A 22,505-nucleotide genomic window follows, 5' to 3' on the forward strand; every position below is an offset into this window, starting at 1 on the left:
CGAAAGGAGGAAGAGTGAGTTTCTCCAATACAAAGTTAAGGTCAAAGGCTGGAATTGGAGCTCTCCTGGGTGGTCGTAAATTTTTGGCCCCTCTGAGGAACTGCTTGAGCAGTGGATGAGGGAAGAGGGGAGGTTCTGTGTTATAATGAGCTAAATGAGCTGAATGAGCTGAAATGGCTGAGGCGTGAATTTTGATGGAGGAGAAAGACAGGCCCTTGTGAAGCATCTCAGTTAAGTATTGTAAAATCTGAGGTAAATTGGGTGCTGCTGTGCTCATCCCTTAAGACTGGTTCCAGGTACAGAATCTTTTCCATTTCGCAGCATAAGATTTTCTAGTACTAGGCCTCCTTGCCTCTAAAATGATATCCATCACTGGTTTACTGAGGGATGGTAAAGGAGAGATTAGGTAATTAGCCAGGCTGCAAGGTTCAGTGATTGAAGCTGAGGGTGCAGAATCTGGTTCTCCTGCTGAGACAATAGGGTAGGAGTCTGAGGCAGGTGCCATGGAGCCAACAGTGACACACTGCGCAAGAGGAGGTACCAGTGTTGGCGTGGCCAGTCTTGTGCAATCAAAATCATCCTTGGTTTGTCCTGTTTGATCTTTAGTAGTACTTTGGAGAGCAGAGGCAGAGGAAGAAAGACATAAACTGATAGGTTTTTCCAGCTGAAGGACAGAGCATCCACTTTCCAAGCTTGTTTGTGGGGAGTCCTTGTGCAAAATTTGTCCAGCTGATAGTTCTGGGGGGAGGCAAACAGGTCTATATCTGGGCTCTCCCATTTGCTTGTCAGCATGTTGACAATCCTTGGTTCCAGGTTTCCACTCGTGTGGGTCCATGAGGTTTCTGCTTAGTTTGTCTGCTAGTGTATTTAGTTTTCCTGGCAGGAATTGAGCTTGTAGATGCACTTGGTAGTTCAGGTCTGTGTTCCATAATGCCATGGCTAGTCTGCAGAGGGGGAAAGAATGTGTACCCCCCCTGCTTGTTTATGTACCACATAACAGTAGTGATGTCCGTCTTTACCACTAATTGTCCTGGAAGAATGTGGTCCTTGAAGGCTGTCAGAGCATTCTGTACAGCTAACATTTCTTTTTGATTGATATGCAGGTGCATTTGACTTGGGTTCCATTTGCCCTGAATGCACGTCCTTGCCAGGTGAGCCCCCCATGCATAGTCTGATGCGTCTGTTGTTAGGGTTTGGGTGGCAGGGGGTAGTGTGAATGGTAGTTTCTTGTTTTGGTGGTAGGCCTCTGCCCACCAAAGGAACTCTAGGCGTAGGCAAGGTATGATAGGAATCATTGCTTCTAGATCCTGAGAATGTTGACACCATAGGCTTTTTAGATACCATTGTAGTTTCCTCATATGCAGTCTTGCATATGGAATTAGAAGAATGCAAAAGGCCATGAACCTCAAGGCTTGTAGTATTTGCCTTGCAGATAGCAGGATTTTTGTGGCCACTAGTTTGAAGTAGTTTGTCAAATGAATTTGTTTCTCTGGCGTGAGGAAAGCCATCTGGGAAGTTTTATTCAAGCTTGCTCCTAGGAATATAATTTGTTGACAGGGTACCAGATGTGATTTATTTTCATTTATAGTGTACCCCAGACAAGTTAGCTCCCCTTGTACAAAGGCCAGATGATTCAAAGGTATGTCCTGGCTTTCTGCCTGAATTAGACAATTGTCCAGGTATGGGTATATTTGAATATTTCTTTGCCTGCAAAGTACAATGACTGGAGCTAGGCACTTTGTGAATACCCTGGGAGCAGTAGATAAGCCAAAGGGCAGTGCAGAGAACTGATAGTGCGTGTAGCCTGCTTTGAAGAGTAGGTATCTTCTGCAAGATTCCCTGATTGGGATGTGCAGGTATGCTTCCTTTAAATCTAGTGTTGCCAACCAGGTGCCTTTGCCTACCATACATAGCCGGCCTTAGGCATAGGCCAACTAGGCAGCCGCCTAGGGTGCCACTCTAGAAGGGTCATTTTTCCAGTACATGTTTGGTGTAGGTAGACCAGGATAGAGCACTGGGTGGTGTGGTGGGGGGTGCTGTGGATCCCTTTTGCCTAGGCCACCAGTTGACCTAAGGCCATTCCTGCTACCATAGGGAGCAACTGTTGAAGAGTCAGCATCTTGAATTTTGGAATCACCAAAAAGGTGTTTAGAGTAGACAGGTCTAGGATAGGACGCCATGAATTGTCTTTTCTGGGTACCAGGAAAAGTCTAGAGTAGAAAACTTGTCCCTTTTCCTCTTCTGGTACCAACTGAATAGCCCCCATGCTTAAGAGAGAAAGTACTTGCTTTTGGGCCTCTGCCCAAATGATTTGGGGGTAGATCTGACCACCCACTTGGTGTTGGTAACGTGTGGAAGAGAAATCTGTATCCCTGGGACACTATATTTAGAACCCATTTGTCCTGGGTAATGAGTTCCCAGTTCTTTGCATAAAGAGCAATCTTTCCCCAAACAGACAGTCAGTTGAGAAGTGCTTGGAAGGTTTAAAAAGAAGTCATTGAGACAATTTACCATAGTGGGAAGTTTTATTACTCCCAGATTTGGAAGTAGTGGCCCCCCACTGCTCAAGTCCTGTGGGTACCCTGGGACTGAAGCCTGGGAGCTCTGCTGGATCTGGATTTGGACTGAGAAGGTCTGGAAGAGGCAGGAAAGGACCAGTTTTTGGAAGGCCAATGCCTACTAAACCTTGGAGGTTGTACTTGTAAAACATCTTTAACAGTGTGCATGGATTTAGCTTTTCCCTCCATCTTTTTAAGAACTTCTTCTGCCTTGTTGCCAAACAGGCGGTCCTGGTTTAATGGAGCATCCAGTAATTTCACTTTAACATGATCTGGCAAGGATTGCTACTTAAGCCAAGCATGCCTTCTAAGTACAGACCCAGTTACAGCAGCCCTGCAAGATGCCTCTAGTGAATCAAAACCACATTGCAAAGTATGTTTTCCAACTTGTTCAGCTGAATGCAGTAAATCCTGTAAATCCTAATTTTCAGCACAATCAGGAATCAACATAATTTTCTGTTTAAGCAATCCAATAATATGCTGCTGATATTTTAACATATGAAACTGGCAGTTTAAGACCCTAATGGCCAAAGTTGCAGAAGTGTATACCTTCTTACCCCATCTATCCAGCACCCTGGAGTCTCTATCAGAGGGGGTAGGATTTTTGGCAACAGTAGCTTTAATGCCCTTGGGTCCATGTGAAATGGTCTCAGGATCCGCAGTCGGATTTTTAAAAAGGAACTTGTGAGAGTCAGACACCCTGTAATATCTCAGGTTTTCTGGGAGCAGGAGGTAAAGAGTCAGGGGCCAAGCTAGATTCCGAAAAGGCATCACCAACAATGTCTAGTACAGGAGGTATGGCTAAAGGCCTGTGCTGGGGCAGGAGTAAGAAATCCCTAAGCCTCTTTTTAGAATCAGAGAAATCCTGAATTTCCCAACGAAAATGCTCCCTGAGAGTATGCAAGTTTTCACCAAAAGAGAAATCCTGGTCTGCAAGGCTATGGAATGTATCATCATGGAACTTATAAACAATGACATTGGTAATCTCCAAACTCTGGACCCCACCCAATTCGGGTTTGTAAAAGGCAGATCATGTCTTCTAAACCTGATAGACTTCTTTGAAACGGTCACTAAAGCCATAGATGAGGGTAAGGTGGTTCACACAGCCTATCTAGATCTCGCCAAGGCTTTCGACACCATCCCCCACTCTGGAATTATAGATAAACTCAGTAAACTAGGTATAAATCCCTTATGTCAAAAGATGGGTTGCCAACTGGCTCACTGACAGAACCCACACTGTGAAAGCAGCAGACTCCAAATCCGACTTCAGACCAGTGGTATCTAATTCTCTGAAGTACAGGCTAACACAGAAGGTCTTTGGCTAATGAAGTTCGCAGATGACTGCTAACTAGGAGCCATAATCGAAACTCCTAACGATGTGGACATCCTACAAAAGGGCCTCACTGAGACAGATGCCTGCTGTCAAAGCCATGGCCTCAAGATCAATGCCAAAAAGTGCATTGTCATCCCTTTTGGTAAAAACTCTGTACCCATGAACTACCACATAGGTGCTAGTCTACTTAACACCGAAAGTGTGATAAGAGACCTTGGGACACAGGTGGACAGCAGTTTCTCCTTTGATAATCACATCGCCACACTAGTCAGGAAATCCTTCTATGTGGCACACCTCATCACAAAAGGTTTCTCATCCATGAAAAAAGACGTCACTGTTCCCCTCTACTCGTGACTCATTAGACCCATTATAGAATACAGTGCCCCTTTTGGTATGTACCTCACAAGACATCTACAACAACTGGAAAGGCCGCAGAAATACCTCACGAAGAGGATTACCGGCCTCAAACAGATGCCCTACGCAGACTTTCTCAAAAAACTCCAGCTTTACTCCGTCGCATATTGCCTACTCAGAGGTTGTTGTGTTGTGTCTTTCAGCTTTTCCCGGTTAGGGGTCGCCACAGCGGAACTCCAGTCCGCTAATGATTGGCAGTAGATTTTTACGTGCCGAGTTGCCAGCTCTGATGCACAACCTTCAACGAAGGTACGCCCATTCACGCATGTCTCCACACAAAAGATGCTTTAGCTGAGAATCGTACAGGACAACGTCTTACTGTGAGGCAACAACGCTACGGCAGCACCACCACACTCAGAGGTGATCTCTGCCTAACATACAAAGCTATGTCAAACCCAGAGCTGTTGGACAGGCTCCACTTAAGGAAACCCCAATCCCTCCAAGCTACATGCTCTAGGGACCTAAACCTTGTTATCACAATAAACAGAACATGCTGGAGGGATAGATTCTTGTCCCAGAGACTTCCCATACTCTGGAACAAACTACCTATCTATATCAAACAAAGCTCCTCATTAGCACTCTTCAAGAAAAATCTTGATGATTGGATGGGAGATAGGAAATTCACCCTGGGATCACTTCTGTGGCTCTGCTTGACAGGGGCACAGAAAAATGATTTTCTTGGGTGGCGAATTGCCAGGGTACCTTTTTGGCTAGGCTTATATAAGGCCCTAGGGCTAATAGCCTAGTACCTACCTATGAACCTATGAACATGGCCCTGCACTCAGATCATGAGGGGGAACCATCTTTGGAACATTTACCCAGACTACTCTCACAGGATTCCACAGAGAATGAAGTAATAAAAACCTCTAGTCTCTTACGCCTCCTCCTGTGCACATCCAGGCAATAGCACTGTCACTCTTACAAATTCTTCACAGGGTGTGCCTCACAGGCAGAGAAACAGAACTGTCATCAGTCCTGACCTGAGATCTGTTGACTGCAAGAACAAGTGAAAGTTTTAAACTCAAAGACATCAAACACAGGAACTCTCCAATGATGTACATTAGCATTGAAACCTGAAGAATGTGAGCAACAGAAAAGAAATGAGAAGCACGAGGGATAAGCAAGTGATATCACGTCAAGTGCCCCCACGTGAGGCATCTAGACATACTGCAGAGCTGTTTCTGAAAGACAAGGATATCAGAAGAGAACATCCAAACTTGTATTCACTGCATGGGGTCTTCAAAGTCAAATCAGTGAGCTTTGAATGTAACATTATCATTTAAAAAATGTGTTCAAATGTCCTTTGTGTAAACTACTTCTATATAACAGTGCACCAAAATCTTATATTCGTCTCAAGTACTACTTATTAAAGTTATACCTGCAAATAATTAGCCTTTAATCTAATGCGAAACAATCACTTACTACAACAAATATCGTTTTATTAACAGACCTGTTGATTCAGCTGTTCCTCCAAATTGATTTTTGTCCCTTGCAAGCTCGTTATCATATCTTCAAGTCTATTTCGCACCTACAATTATCATTTAAAAAATTACTACTAGTCCCAAGCATGGCAAGAACTAATAAAAAACTAAAAAGATGCTCTACAATATACGAAATAAGACTGAAAAGAAACAATTCACATTGCAAAGAAACACAAACGTGACTAACTGATGTAAAAACTCACACAAATAATTGGTTACTCTAAAGCACTTCATGCACAATTTCTTTGACCTTGCTCTTTTAGCAAGGGTGGGATCTGAAAAAGTCCACAAAGATCAATTCAGTTACCCAATTAGCAAATGATTGCAGTAAAATACAGAAATGTTAATGCATGCATCATGCTTCTGAACTAGTTCTCTAATCCCATTACCAATCCTACGTTGCACAAAACTTTTCCACTTTGCTGCATTAATAGCAGTTCATGTTCAAAAAGGTATACAACTAAAGAACATGACGACACACATAAAGTGTGCACTTTAAAGGCCACAGAAATAAGGAATTCAGTTAGCAATATCCAATACAGTATTTTTAGAGAAGAAGAATAAACGTTTACATTTTTCTCTAGAAGTTTAACATTTTAATGCAAATAAATATTGTAAATGAAATTATGTGTATTTCTATAGGTTATTTCTATGCCCCACTTCACAAGGAAATTTGCAGCAAACTGGTGATACTGAAGTAAGAAAACCCAAAAATCAAAAAAAAAAACTCCCCCAAAGGAAAGAAAATGATGCTCAGGATGATGATCACTAACATGAGAATCTTCATAAAGATCATCCCCTCCTTCAGTCATGCACTGTGGCCTCTGAAAAAGAGATATTAGTAGTTTGTGGTATATCAGTTTAGTAGTGCTATTAATAAAGTCTTTAAAATTAAAAATGATACATTCATCTAGCTGTATTTAGGGTCATTATGCTCAAACAGTTCAGATTTTTCATTTAAAGGAACAGGGATAGAAAAACAGTGAAAAATTAAATGGGATTGCCACATACCATAACAGACTCTTGAAGCTCTTTCTGAGTTGCTTCTGTTCTGTTTGCTTGTTGTTTAACTGCAGCTTCCAATTTGGCATTTTCTATTTCGAGCCTTAAATTTTAGCATGTAAAATCCATTTAATGAAAAATTAAAAAAAAAACATATAAAAACAGCATAAAAAGTAATTTTACAAAAAATGCAGAAGCTTTAATGTTTTCTTTCTTAGAAAGAGTTACAGAGGTTGTAGATGGTGGCAATACAGTGCATCCAATGCACCTTGACCTGCCAAGACCTTCAACATCATTCCTCAAGCTGGCATCATACAAAAACTAAATACATTAAAAAGTGACACAAATGTGGTAAGATAGGTAGAAAACTGGTTGAAAGACAAAGTTTGCAGATGACTGCAAACTGGGGCAGGGGGGCTAGGTCATCCTCTGACACCCAATCCCTGCAGAAACAACTTTCACTAGTAAAATCATGGTATACTAAAATCTAGCTCAATCTAAATGCTAAAAAATGTAATCAACAGTTTTTGTAGGGTCTATATCATAATGTTGAATGCTGACAAGTTCGAAGCACTAAACTTTGAACTTGAAAGTTCGAAGTGTAAAAATGTTGAAACGTATAACGGAGATCACCATAAGAGTGCGGGAAGGGAAGATTTCCCTTTACTGCACTGTAGTGCGATCTCAGAGTTGGTACATTTAAGTAGCGGGGGGTGTGAGGGGTGCGAGCATTTTTTTTTTTGTTTTGGGTTTTGAGTTTTTTTTTTTTGACATTCGAAGTTGTCAGCATTCGACGATCTGATATAGACCCCTTTTTGTAGACAACCCCTCATCATACTGTATGGACAACACCCCACTACAGAATGAAAACGTAGTCAAAGACCAAGATACTTGGGTTAATAGTGTCCTTTATTGTGATGATGTGACAAGAGCTGTCAGGAAACCCTTACATTTAGTCCAGCTAATTGACACAGGAATATCATCAAGGTCTAAAGAGGTAATCACTCCGTTATACTCATTACAGATTAGGCCAATTGGCAAGTGGAAAGTTTGAGATGCATCATGCTAAACATGTCAAACACTAAGTCCCAAAAAGTTCTTAACTAAGATGGTTGCAGGCCTAAAGTCCCTGAGCTACAAACAGAGGCTGGAAGCTCTCTCCTTTTACTCAGTGTCTTACAGAGGTTGGAGGGCAGATCTCTGTCTCGCTTATGGCACCACCAGACAACTGATTGTCTTGGACCTCCTGTTTCTCCACACGTCCAACATCTCCAACAACCTTGTGTTTGTTATACTAGTAAACACCTACAAACCTGTAATACTAGATCCAGGGACCTAAATCTTCAACAACAGATATATAAAACATGAGGGAGGGACAGGTTTATAACCCAGTGCCTCCCAAGTCTCTGGAATAAACTGCCCCTGCATTTTAGGTAGTGTGCCCCACTAGCTTTCTTTTTAAAAAACTACATGACTGGAAAGGTATCCATAAATTTAATCAGGGGTTGATTGGTATGGCCCTCCTAGAGAAAGAAGGTGCAGCCTGAGGAAGAGTATTAGCAAGTTGTAAAGGGTCATGAGACTCGGTGGACTTGGAATAACTATGAATCTGGGTTTTGTATGATATACATACATGCCTGTTTCACTGAAAACAGGCTATGTCTAATGAGTTCTTTGCAAAGAGAAAATAAATCACATTTATACTAAAAATAATGTAGGACACTATAACACTGAATCTGTACTTCTAACACAGTGATTCTACCAACTTAAGTAAGCAGAAAAAAAAACAGTTGTGCTACTGTACTCACAACAGCAGCAGATCTTCAAAGAAGATATTTCAGCAGCAATACTCATAACACATTACTCACCAGTAATCCAGCCTGAATTTCTTAGTAAAAGAATGCACCCATGATTAAGCCAATTGCAATCTCATGTTACAACCAAAGTAACTCTGGGTATCATAGAAATCCTCAGACAAGGTATCCAGCATGGAAAAGGCCAACCAACAACATGGCTAAAAAGAGCAAATAATTTATTAGGCAAGCTGTTTCACACACTAGGTTCTTCTTCATCCCATACAAAACAGTAAATCATACAGCAGTTAAATAGCAAAAAGAACAATCATTCAATTGATTACTAAATCAACTGGCATGATTTTAAAACTGGCTTTAAAGGTATATTACCATTAAGACCAAAACCAAAACTTTATCAGTTTGCAGTGTAATAATCCATTTTAACTCTGCTACTTCTGTTCTACTTATCACATGACCTCTCCTCATATTTTTAGCAACCAACTGCAGTACCATAAAACAAAAAGTCTGTATATTAAAAGAAGCTATATACTTTGCAAGAGCATTATATGTCTCACATCAAGTATGCCCCCCAGATGCTCAAGAATCTGTTCCTTAAAGGGACGGTTCATTTTTCCAACGTGAAAACATGAGCATCCCTTGCAAAATGCTAAATAGATCAAATTCGTGCTTTTGCAATCAGCATAAAGCTTTGGAGTATATTTTGTCTTAGTGGTAGGATGAACAAAAAACTTATCAGAAGAAATTGAGGCACAAGCCTTGCATGAGCGCATGGAAAAGTACCCACTCCATCTGACTTCAAAATGATCTTTGTGGTATGACTATAGCACAGTCGTCTCTTAAAGGACAGTTCATTCTTAAAACAAAAACGTGGTTGATCCCCTATAATATTTCTAATCTTATCATCAACCATAAGTATTGGCCAGTTCTTTTTGATAACATTGCATACAAAACCAACATCGCTAGAGTAGGTAAGAACAACTCTAGTGCTATCAGATGTATTAATGACAACCTCAGATGACGAAGTTCCCACTTCAAGTTTACAACAGAAAAAAGGTCTCACTCTCCCTTTCTTTTCCTCCAGCATATTATGTACTATAGGACATTCGTGGATGATGTGTTTTTGTTATGTTGCTAATGCAAGGCTTGTGGCTTGATTTCTTCTGATAATTTTTTGTTCATCCTACCATTATGAAAAAAATACACCCCAAAACTTTATGCTGATTGCAAAAGTAAGGATTTGGTCAATTTAGCAGCTTTCAAGGGATGCTCGTGTTTTTACGTTGGACAAACAAACCGTCCCTTTAAGAAATGGATTACTGAGCATCTGGGGGACCTCTAATATTCTTGCAAAGCATATAGCTTCTTTTAATACACACACATTTTGTTTTATGTTACTGCAACTGGTTGCTAAAAATATGAGGGGAGGTGATGTGATAAACAGAACAGAGGTAGCAGAGTTAAAATGGATTATTACACTGCAAGCCGCTAAAGGTTTTGGCCTTAATGGCAATGTACCTTTAAAGCTAGTTTTAAAATCACACAAACTGATTTATTAACTGATTGAATAATTGTTCTTTTTGTTATTTAAATGCTGTCTTTTTTGCCATTCTGTATGGTTTGAAAAAGTGCCTAGTGCGTGAAAGCACCTACCTAATAAATTATTTGCTGTTTTTACCCACGTTGGTTGGTCTTTTCTAATTTTATTGCTATCACGGAAATCCTCCACTAAAACCAGCTAATAATGTTTTTAGTTCTTCCAGCAAGAAAATATTAGTGAAACTTATAGCAAATACACACAAATAATAATCATTCAAGATATAGTGTAAGTCAAATTTCTGCAGCATTCCAAGTCCACATCCAAAAAGGGACCACAATATAGTTACTCAAGACTGGGACATGAACCCACCCTCCCCTTCCTGCCCACTGTTCTGGTAAATGCCATCACTCAGCTGCACCATTTATCTCTGTACAGGACATCTACAGAAAAATTGTAGCATACAGTCAGAGCTATATATAGGTGGTTGGTGTGACAGAGCAAGATCCAGAGGACAGGAAGAAATGGAAACAGATGATCCACTGTGGGGACCCCTAATGGGAACAGTTGAAAGAAAAAGAAGAAGTCAGAGCTAAACAGACTGACTTCAAGGTTGAGGAGCGTTATAAGATCTCTTAGCACACTATTGTACCAAAGGTTGCCCACCTCTGAAGTGGGCATCAAGCTTAAAGTATTTCTGAACATTAGTCCATGCTGTGGCCTATAACAGATCTGAACCAGAGAAATGCATACAATGAGTAGAAGAACTGGAAGTAGCCACTGTGAAATGTACAATGACAGGATGCTAAAGTATTCTGCTGTGTTTATATTAGCTCAAGGCAAAACAACATGCCAGATATTTAGGAAGGGTGTGTTCTGTGGCAGATAACTTTGTTTTTATCTATTCTCCATTTTATAACAAATAACAGCTATGAATGAAAAATTGTGCTGTGATGTAATTTATATAGACTTAACTTCAGTATTTGACAGGGTCATACACAAAACATTGATCAATAAATTAGTACAACTGGGTATTGTTGTACTCTTGATAAGATGAATAGCTGCGTGGCTTACAAATAGGACATGGCAAGTATCATACAGCAGCTAGACAGGTGAAATCCTTGGCTACAGTCACGGTGTCCCGCAGGGCTCTGTCCTAGGTCCTTACTTGTTTAGATTGTATCTTTCAGACATAACTTTTTCATCTGAGGTGTTCTACAGTCTACACGCAGACGACCTGAAATTGAGTAAACTGATTACAAGTGCTACAGATAAGGCATGTCTCCAAAATAACTTGACTAAATTGACCATTTGGACACAGGAGAATACTATGTTGATAAATACATCAAAAACCAAGCATATGAGATTTGGGAGACATAAACTGAAAGGTGAATATTTAATACAGCATGCAGTGATTGAAACTGTAGACTCATTTACGGACCTGGGTATATGGGCAGATTCGGCTATGTGTTTTTCTAATCATATTAACCAATTGGTTAATGACAGTTATAGAACTATAGGTTGTATAAAAAGATTTATAAAGTCTAGGAAATTAAAAATAATGAAGTCATTGTTTGTTAGTTACATTAGACCCAAACTTGAGTATTGAATAACAAGTATGGAAACCCTATAAGAAGACAAGCATGAGTAAACTGGAAAGAGTACATAGGAGACATACCAAGGGCATCCACGGATATGAAAATCTAAGTTATTATGAAAGACTAAAATATCTGAACTTGTACAGTGTCTCTTACAGATATCTAAGAGGAGATCTTATTCAGGTATATAGGGCATTTAGGGATAACTACCTCTGAGAATGTTTGGGGTTATCAAAAAGTACCAGAGAATCATTAGACAACCTATGTAGAAGATACTATAGGAATGAGAAGTGTACTAATTGGTTCTCTAACAGAGTAGCTGATGCATGGAACAGACTACCAAATTACATTAAAGCAAGTACTAGTTTAGACATTTTTAAGAACAGCCTGGACAAATTATGGGAACAAGTGTTTTGGTATACTGGCAAACTAGAAGGGCATTTGTGCCCGTGCTTGAATTGTATGTATTTTGTTTTTATTTTCTATTGGATTATTGTTTTTTGCTTTGAGGCTAAACTGAAAGTATACTACATATATGTAATTATGTAAAATGCAATACATTGGATTTGTAATTGTTATTTTAAAAACTGCACTATGATTTTCAAATACTGATTTTTTTGTTTTAATTTTGATGTAAACTTATATTTTATTTTAGTATAATTATCCTCAACTTGCATATTAGTTAAATTAGTTTCTTAACAGTCTATTTCACGTAAGTACTGAACTTTATGTATGCATTAGCTGTTTTAACAAACATTTGCTTGGCTGAATTTTATCTATTTTGTAAATTACTTTGAGATAAACCACTATAATAAAATCTAAGTTCTGTTGCCTCCCTTTAGAAAAGCAGCAAACAGATGCTCAATCTTTGTGATGTCTTTTCTCCTGCTCAAATAGTATCTTAACTGTCTTTGGAAAACCAAGGAATGTGGCACCCTCCAAGAGACTGTGGCAGCTGCAAGAGTTAAAGACCAGACTACACATAGCAAGAAATAAAAACTGGTATAAATTGAAATGTTTATGGTATAACATAGTATACTGGATGAAGACATCCACAATAACAGCAGATCATTGAGGGAGCTATCCCTCAGAGAGGAAATCATAACAAGCGAGTTTGTTCATCAAACTGTGTTGGGTTTTGACAATGGACGCATCCCTCCTGCACATGCCAAATAGTAGTCTTAGATTAGTGTTAGTGTTAGTAATGATGTGTGGATATGGACTGTTCCCTTAAAGTAGCACCAGCATGTACCCGATAGAAGAGCACACGTGAAAGACAAGTATATAAGAAAAGTGTAAAGTATATGAACAAGAAAAACAAATAATGTACCAGAAAGTACCAACAATAATTTATAAGAATGACAACTGAATAAGTAAGAGGGAGGTAGAGGTGGTGTATCACTACTGCTACCGTCACCTCTCCCATGAAGGTATACTGGTAAAGCAGGCATCCTCGCACAACTGAATTTTCTTAGGGGCAGACCAAAGTAGTAGCAAATCGTAGCATTTTTAACACCTTTATTGAATTCTCACTTAAGACGTAGGCAAACATACATTTATGTAAAAGAAAACAAACTATGTTAACATGTTCCTAGTTACAAACATTATGCATCACATGTTTTTTGTACAACTATCATCAAGCCAACATTACATAAATTACTGAATTCCTACCATGCGTTAAATCACTTTTCACCTCTAAAACATTATTCTAAATATACTGTTCCTAAAATGTCCACTTTTTTCTATGTAAATTGCTCCTGCCCTTTTCTAAAGATCCCACTTCCAGTTCTTTCATCTCAGTTACAATATTCAGTACTTGAAATACAGTTAGTTTACACCTTCATTTCCATTTTCTAGTAATTGCTAATTTGGCAGCCACCAGAAATAAAATTAGCAAGGCGTTACTATACACAGGCAGTTCAGATCTTGTATCCCAGCTCAAAAAATAATTTCCTTAGTTACATCCATCTGCTCACCCAATATTTTCAACAGAGTACTCTGTAGGGAATTTTAAAAGTTTGCCAACTCATTACACTCCCAAAAACCTAAGTCCCCAGCTACCTCTTTCTACCCCATCACACCTTCTACATTTCCCACCTACCTGAGGAAAAATTCTTTGGACTCTGCCTGGGGTATAAAGATACTTATGCAAATATTTCCAAGCAAAAATTCTAAATCTTCTAGACTCTGTTGCATACTTAGCAGTTATACATATGTCCTCCCTCCTTTCCTTGTGAATTGCTAATTCAGCCTCTCCTCCCAATCTTTTCTAACCCCCTCTGATTGAGTCCTACAGTAATAATGCAATATTTTATATGCCCTGCTAATTATCCCTTTTTAACAGCAGCTTCAGTTCTAGATTCAACTAAAAACTTTATCAGAGCAGGCCGTTCACTCTGGATTCCCCTATCCCTTTCTCTTTCTTTTTGTCTATACTCTGATATCAATCCCTGATAGGGAAGGCAATCTCTAGCCTGCAGTACTCATCTTCTTGGCCTGTTCCCATTCTATCATATTTCCCTCTCTAGTTGTTTGCTCACAATACCTTGGTTGCTTTTCCAGTTTTCTCCAATAAATTCCAGCTCCCTCATACCTATTCTCTGTACCCCAAACTGCATTCAGCTCTATCAGCAAATCTCCTTTCTCTATTCTCATTTTGAATTAGCTCTTACAATAATCTCTGCTACTTTGTGAATATAATATTCTGTATGACTGTTGTTATACTCCTTAAGGATCTGCATCGAAAATTCCACTCTCTGTTTATTTCTTCAATTTCCCCAAACAAATTCATGCATCATCATCCCTTTCTATTTTGAATTATAACTGTCTGCAAGTGTTATGTTTATGGGCCTTAACTGTGTAGCTCTAAAATATCCATTTAAATCAAATGATCCTAAAATACCTTGTTGTGTTGGAAGGATTAAATTATTCAAACATGAGCCTTTGCCCTCCTTCCCTTCTACATAAATTCCTTCAACTCTTTATTAATTATTGTCAACGTCTCTTCTGCTTGATAAAAAAATATGCCTGACCTGTATATCAAACTAAAGGAACCAAACATTTCAATTCTTGTATCTTGAATACTCAAACAAGAGCTTCCAGTTTAGCAATTTTTGTATTATCTTTTGTTTAGTGTCTTCCCACACATCCTTAGCTGCCATAATAGAATCCATTTAATCCATACTTTTAAATACTTCATTTTATCATGTCCCCATAAATATGGGTATTACTGGACTAATTCATGTGCAAGTTCATAGTTTACAACTATGGCCTTTGTTTTATCGTTGTTAATTTTATATCCCAAAAAATACTTGAAATGTTTCAAGATGTTCCATAACACTGAGATGTCCTTTTCTGGTTTTATCAGGTATAAAATAATGTCATTTGCAAATAAAGATAACTTTTCTCGATTACTATACCAATTATGTCCTTTAATTTTTGAGTCTCTTATTTTATTTGCCAATGGCTATAAATATAAAGCAAATAAAAGGGAAGGAGGACACCTCTGTCTGTTTCCCCTGTTCAGACACAACTTCAGTCAGAAAGGAACCCTTCCACTTTAATTTTTTGCCTCTGATCCCTCATACATCCCCCTAATTAACCTTATTATTGTATCTGGGAATGCAAATGCTTCCATTGCCCTACTCATAAAATCCCGGCTTACTCTGCTGAATATTTTCTCTACAACAAGACCCATCAACAACAGTGGTATTTTCTTACACTCTTCTTCCCTCTGCGTCGCTACTGTTTGATTAATGTTGTCAAATGGTTACCACCCCTCCAAAAAAACCACATTGATCCATATCTATCAATTTTAGCAACACCTTTGTGATTCTTATAGGTTTTATAGACATAAACACTTTATAAAACCTAACAACTGCATGCATATTATAATCTGTGTTCTTTTACACCCTAACCCCCACACCAGCAAGCCAAGACTACAGCATATTAACTAACATGTTGACCAACCTTTCTTCTCATTTTACATTGTAATGCCCACGTTTCTTAAAACTAAGAAAGAAGAAAAATGGCACTTGTTTACTTTAGTATCTTTATCACATAAAGCAATAATAAAAAAGACAAGAAGATAATCTAATTTCCTTACACATTTAGCCTGTATAGTGCACAATATTACCGACTATGAGTATCCATGGTATGTAAAAAGTTATTACTCTCTCTTCTCATATTTGGTGAAGAAGACTGTTGAGTAAACTGACTTATCAAAAATATATGAGATTACTTCAGACATAACATAATGATTAACCTTTAAGGGGATGCAGTCATTTAAAAGACAGTGTAAGAAGAATTTCACGCCAATGCTTGTACCTCTGAGCATGTAAGCATTTAAGAATACTTAAATATCAGTACAACTTCAAAGAGTAAATACCACCATTAAAGCATAACATCTGGTTTACCATCCTTATCTGTGATTAATCCCCATAACAGATTCTTCACCAGTTCTGTCCTCAATAAGAAGGCCTTAGCTGGTCCTGTGCCAATGTTCTTCTAAAATTTCATAGCTGTATAACACATTCATACAGTGTTGCATGGGGGGGGGGGGGTGTCTTCATTTTGAGCAAGAGAGGTTGTAGTCATTTGGAAGGTTTTATTTTTATTTTCCTTATCCTGTGGAACTTGAATTATTATGGATTATTTCTCTCTGCATAGCTACTGGTCTGAATGGAGAGCTGGAACTGGGTTCAAATGGAGAGAAGAAATGAGTCAGAACACAGAGCTGGAATCAGCAAGAGGAGAATACCACTGCTGGAACTGAATTCATCTGCAAGTCTTGATGAGCACCTTCACGTGGATCCTGATTTTACAAAATGTCAGCAAGACAACAATGATGTTTAGACTACATTTTATATATCACAGAGAAAGGTAGGTTAAAGAATAAAAAAGAAGACTGTGCACTGGTGCCAAGATAAAAAAAAGTGTACTTGTGTTGTTTGCACTCATCCCAGGATAAAAAACTGCCTACTCCTGGTGTGTGCACCGGTCCCAGAATTAAAAAAACAAGTGGCAACTCCTAGTGTGTACACCAGTCACAGAATTAAAAAATGTGCCCACTCCTGGTGTATACACTGGTCCCAGGGGAAAACAATGTCCATTCCCGGTGTGAGCATCAGTCCCAAGATGCAAAAAGTGCCCACTTCTGGTGTGTGCATTGGTGCCAGGATAAAAAAGTGCCCACTCCTGGTTTGTGCAGTGGTCCCAGAATAAAAAGTGTCCATTCCTGGTGTGAGCACCAGTCCTAGAATACAAAAAGCACCCACTCCTGGTGTATGCGCAGGTTCCAGGATAAAAAGTGCCTACTTCTGGTGTATGCAGTGGCACCAGGAATACCAAGTGCCCGCTTTTGCAGTATGCGCTAATCCCACAATAGAAAAAAGTACTCACTCCTATACTGGTCCCAAAATAAAAAAAAGTGCTCACTCCTGGTGTATACACCGGTCCCAGGATAAAAAATGTACCCAATCCCGGTGTACACACTGGTCGCAAGATAAAAAAGTACCCACTCCTGAAGTATGGGTGTCAGGACTGGAAAACAAAGTGTACAGTTCTCAGAACATGGAAATATACTTACCACAGGGCTAAGTGGCCCCAAGATGAAAGTCCAGAAAAACATCAAAAAGCTATAAGCCAAGCAAGATACATAGAGACAACAAAGAAGAATACCGAAGGCAAGAAAGAGATTATGAATTGTTTTTATTACGCAACAGTACCAGAATTTCCATACAGTGGATATGTAACAACAGTAAGAAAGAAGTTAACGGAAAGAAAAATAGTTGCACAAGAAAACCTGTCAAAAACTGCAAATAAAAAATTAAGATCCTTAATGCAGCAGATCATAATAAAATGTTTCCTAAATGAAGATTACCGCTTGGAGAAGGAAGTGACAGAGAACGTGTTACAAGATATAAAACAAAAGAGGTTATAAAAAGTTGCAACAAAAGTGCACGAAGACAGAAAAAAAAAGAGATCTGATACAGTGCTGAATTTATTAAGAGAAGAAAGCCATAGTAATCAGTATGAAAAATACAGCCCCTAACATATTTAAGAGAAATTCAGGAAAAGATACCCGAACATAGTCAATGTCACAAAAAAAAAAAAAGATCACAAAAGTGGAATGGAATTGGCAAAAACAAATTTAATGATGTGGAAATTAAATATAAATAAAAAATCAAAGTGACAGACCAACTGTGAAGGATTTAGTGTGGATACTCCAGTATAGGCGATAGCGCAACGTGCTAAGCCAATGAGTTCCCAGAAGGTGGCATAGCAGAATGAGCAGGATATACCTGGGGTTGATGCACCACAAGGTATACAGACAATTATAAATGAAAAGTACAAAACAAGCAATTCACTGATGATCTAAAAAGGATTTATAGAGAAGTGGGAAACAAAGCAAAAGCAATAGTAAAGCGATCTAAAAAAAGAATATATCAATATATTTTTGAGAGGACCTTGTTGAACATAGCAAAAATGGATGGAAGAGCTAAAAGAAACCTGAAGAAGCTCTGACATTGAGGATATAAAATGGGATGAAGTAATAGTTGGAAAATTTGAGACAAAACTAAGAAAAGTTAATAACAGGAAAACTCCAGGTCCAGATGTGGTTCCTCCTTTACAGCTAAAGGCATTAACATCTTTACACAAAGATCCCTACTCTCTACCCTTCTCCCTCTCTCCTCTTATCACAACTAAAATTCAAAAATATTTGACCTACTGATCATATCTCCCCTGGGGCAACATACATATTGTAAATAACTCCCTAGGTAATTGACTTGTAAATACCTACTTATTACTGCTTAGACTTGTAAATACCTACTTATTATTGTTTAGACTTAATATCTACGTTAGCAATGATAGTGACTATATATTTGTAAACTTTACTAATTGTGATATAACTCTTGTTTTTTTTTTCAAATTGTAGTAACATATTCTTTTGCTTCATGTACTCATCTTGTACTGTAATAACCTTTTGTTTAATAAAATGTATCTATTGAGCTTTTCTCCCCAGGAATCCATTGAAAATGGGCTCCTTCAGCCCAATTGGACCATCCTGGCAAACAAATTTCAAATAAATAAATAAAATAATAAATAAAATTTAGCTCAGAGTAAAATTATTCAACTTGAACAGACACTAACCTGGACAATAACAAGTAAAAACATACTTCTCTTTAAGAGTGAACCTGCAAGCAAATCTAAAAACTAGAGACCAATGACTTCCATTCCAATATTATATACTGGAATATACTGGAACTGATGCAGACAGAGTTTATACTTACTTATAAAAATATAATCAACCATGGTAATAGAACAAAAAGGTAACAAAAGACAATAGTATGGAAAAGAGTATCATCTACTGTTAGAGACATGATAGAAATCTGTTAAAATGTTAAGAGTTTAAGTATGGCTTTTGAGATTACAAAAACACTCGACAGTATCTCACATTTGTGGACTATGCAATGCTTACAGATGTACAAGATATAACCTACACTGATCAATAACATAGCAGAGAGTATGGCAAATTACAAATGAGTCATAATAAAGGACAAATTATTACACAAGTAATAAAAATACAAAGGAGGATTTTTCAGGCTGATTCTTTGTCACCACTGCTGCTTTGCCTTGTTCTTAATGCAATAAACTGTTTCATTAACATATGAGGCTATTGTTGTAGTTTATATTCCAAAAAGTAATACCCAAATGTATCTTGTGTAATTTTTGTGCATAATTTAAAACTGTATAGCTCATCAGACAAGCACTTAAAAGCACACCTAGACATTGTAAAAACTTTCTGAGATGATACAAGAAATATATTTGCACTTGATGAATATGCAAAAGCAATATTCACAGCAAGAAAACTGACAAGCCAAGAAAATATCAGCCTGGAACAGAAATGCGATACAAAGGAATTTGAACGGGAGGATGGGTTTAAACGTCTCAGGACTGATGAAGATTTGTCAATAAAACATGAACAAATGAAAACAAAGCATAGTAAGGAATAATTCAGAAGACTAACATTAATATTGAAAACATCCTGGAATAAAATTCATGTGAATTGCTCTTCCTGTTGTAATTTACAGCTTTGGTGTGACTGACTATCCCCAGAAAGTACTGGATCAACTTGACAAGAAAACATGAGAAATGCTTCATGCTTATCAAACGATACACAAACACCAGGGCAAGATGAGATAATATAGTACTCATTCTGAGGTGTGGGCCTCCTCTAAACTGACTGTGGGCCTGCAACTGAGAGACTGCATGCGCATTTGTTGACATCATCAGATCCAAATGCAGATAAAGCTCTAAACTAAGAAGAGAACAAATCCAAGAAGATATATTTGCTCAGATGAGCAGAAGCATTTTAGAAGGCAGTAGACAATGAAATCAAACCAGAGAGACAAGTCAGACAGCAATAGAAAATGCCAGAAAACAAAAGAAAGACTATAAAGAACATGACCAGAAGAAAAGTGAAAAACTAGAATGGTCATAATTACAGTGCAAAGTACTCAAAACTCTTGTAACAACCACATGTTGATCAAGACTTCTTTCAATGAATGGCTAAGGAGAGGTGAATTTAAACCATAATATGCAAGGTTTACAATGGCAGGTCAAGACAGTGGACTATGTATACATTGGTTTACAAAGTCTACATAAAAGTGGGAGACAGACAAATATAGGTTCTGTAGCACAGAACAAAAAACTGCTATAGATCTTACTGCTGGTTGCTGTACAGGTATGACTGAGGATCTTTATACTGCAAGGCACTATAATGTGGCTAGACTGTTGCACTGGGGATTGTGTAAACACTACAACATACATGCAGTCGAGAGGCACTGGAATCATGAACCACAAAGTACAGAAAATGAAGATGTTCCAATCTTATGAAATCATCCAATACAACTTCTTAAGAATGTATAAGCAAGAAAACTAGATACAGTAGTCAAAGACTAGAGGACAACTGCAATACTAATCATTGAAATAGCTACACCTACCAATTATAGTGTCCTATGTACTGAGAGACAAAACTCCTAAAATATCATGACATGCAAGAAGTAACTAGAGTGATATGGATTAAAAACACCCAAATAATAACCATAGTAACCAAACTGCAACAAGGTTAATTAAAAAAAAAAAAAAAGAATTTTCAAGAATGCTTAAATATGCCACCTTTGCATATAAATCCATATGAAATTCCTTGTATACTTTGGGTGCTGGGAAGACTGAAGCAATCCTCTTCTTCTTCTTTCTGCTTTCCTGGTTAGGGGTCGCCACAGCGGATCACCGGTCCGCTCATGACTGGCAGTGGAGTTTTACGGTGTTGAGTTGCCAGACTGAAGCAATACTAATTTTGTGAATTTTAATCATACATTGACTCAGGAATGGGGTCCATTCCCGTTTGATGAATTTCTTGGATGAGTTGTGAATTAACAAATAGTGAAGGGCATTATTACATGAAGTGGTACTGATCACTGTATTTCTGATGGTGTCAAGCTAGGGGGTAGTGGTTAGTTTTACAAAATGACAGTATTTCTAGACCACCCGAGAGCACAGAGTGAAGATGTCCATCTATAATGTTGCCAACGCATGTTTGGAAATGAACTCTGGACACCAGTAGGGTCCCTCACCCCTGGATGACCCTAGCAGACTTGGGATACCAGTAGGGTCAGCCAAGGGTGGGAGAGGGACAAGATGAAGCAGCTAACAGACTGCTTTCCTATCTCAACGGGAGGGTACAGAGACAACTGCCATTTGTGCAACATCAGGTTGAAATAAGAAGCCTTGCTAACAGTCTAATACGGGGGGGGGGGCAGAGTATAGTTGTGTACACATATCATAAATGCAGATGTTCAACTGTATTCACTGTTGCAGTCTTTACTTGTGGGATTTCCTACTGTGAAAGCCTTTGCTGGCCTGACTACCAGAGTAAACTTCTTCCCTCCTCCTATGACAGGCGGATGCCCTTGACTGACGTCAGTACACCAGGGTATAACTGGAGTCTGCTGACGTCATGACCTCAGTTGTTTTCTTGTCCCTTGGAGATTAGAGTCTACCAACAGGAACAGCAGGTCAAGAGCAGATGGCTCTGCAGGGATCCCTAGGCAGGCAGAAGTGAAGAGTAGTAGGTGCTCTGTAGGCTATGGGGGAAATGAGGGAGGTAAAGAGAACTACAACAGTGAATACACTCAAACATCTAAATTTATGGTAAGGGTACACAACTGTACTATGTTCTTCGTGTTTCACTGTTGCAGTCCTTACTTGTGGGAAGATTCCCAAAGCTGAACAAAGGGGAGGTTGTGAAGTAAGATGAGAAAAGGAAGTTTGTAGAGTAATAGAGGCAAAGCCTGAATTGGAGTAGAAGGAGTCTGACAGAAGTACAGCCTGGTGAAGCTGTGTACAGAAAGTCAGTTGGCAAATCTCTCTCAGCCTTTGGTAGGTACTCCCTTCAGAGAGGAAGAAAAAGATCCAGCTGCTCTAGAGGGATGGAGCCTTACTGTTTGAGGAGTGATCCTTCCATGATGACTGTAGAAGAAGGGTGGCACAGAGAGACAGATCTGTTTGGAAATGGTCTACAAAATACAGGATCCCCTTCAGTGATGAAAGCAATGGTGACATTCCCTTGGTCTTAAATTCGGATGAATTTAGTGGGGTAGCAGCCTATGGATGCTTGATAAACAAAGGATACCCTTCCCCCAGTACTGTGGGTTTGGAGAGAAGAAAGGTAGATGCCTGGCTAGAAATAAGAAGGCATCAGTCACCA

General features: G+C 38.7%; 1 protein-coding gene across 7 annotated transcripts in view; it reads right to left on the reverse strand.

Moving 5' to 3' along the window:
- Positions 1–22,505, reverse strand: part of LOC122815888 (ankyrin repeat domain-containing protein 26-like) — a 2,190,206-nt gene that overhangs the window by 499,135 nt on the left and 1,668,566 nt on the right. For 6 of the 7 annotated variants that reach the window (XM_044088730.1, XM_044088728.1, XM_044088731.1 and 3 more), the window contains 3 exons: positions 6,798–6,891; positions 6,560–6,610; positions 5,756–5,833 (listed from right to left, as the gene is read on the reverse strand). In XM_044088730.1, coding sequence (XP_043944665.1) covers positions 5,756–5,833; positions 6,560–6,610; positions 6,798–6,891 — 223 coding nt within the window. The remainder of the gene's footprint in view (positions 1–5,755; positions 5,834–6,559; positions 6,611–6,797; positions 6,892–22,505) is intronic. The other variant, XM_044088729.1, reaches the window with a different exon arrangement.

This window comes from Protopterus annectens, chromosome 11.part0 (assembly GCF_019279795.1).
Source record: "Protopterus annectens isolate FY-2018-M chromosome 11.part0, PAN1.0, whole genome shotgun sequence".
In the NCBI taxonomy this organism is placed as follows: Eukaryota; Metazoa; Chordata; order Ceratodontiformes; family Protopteridae; genus Protopterus; species Protopterus annectens.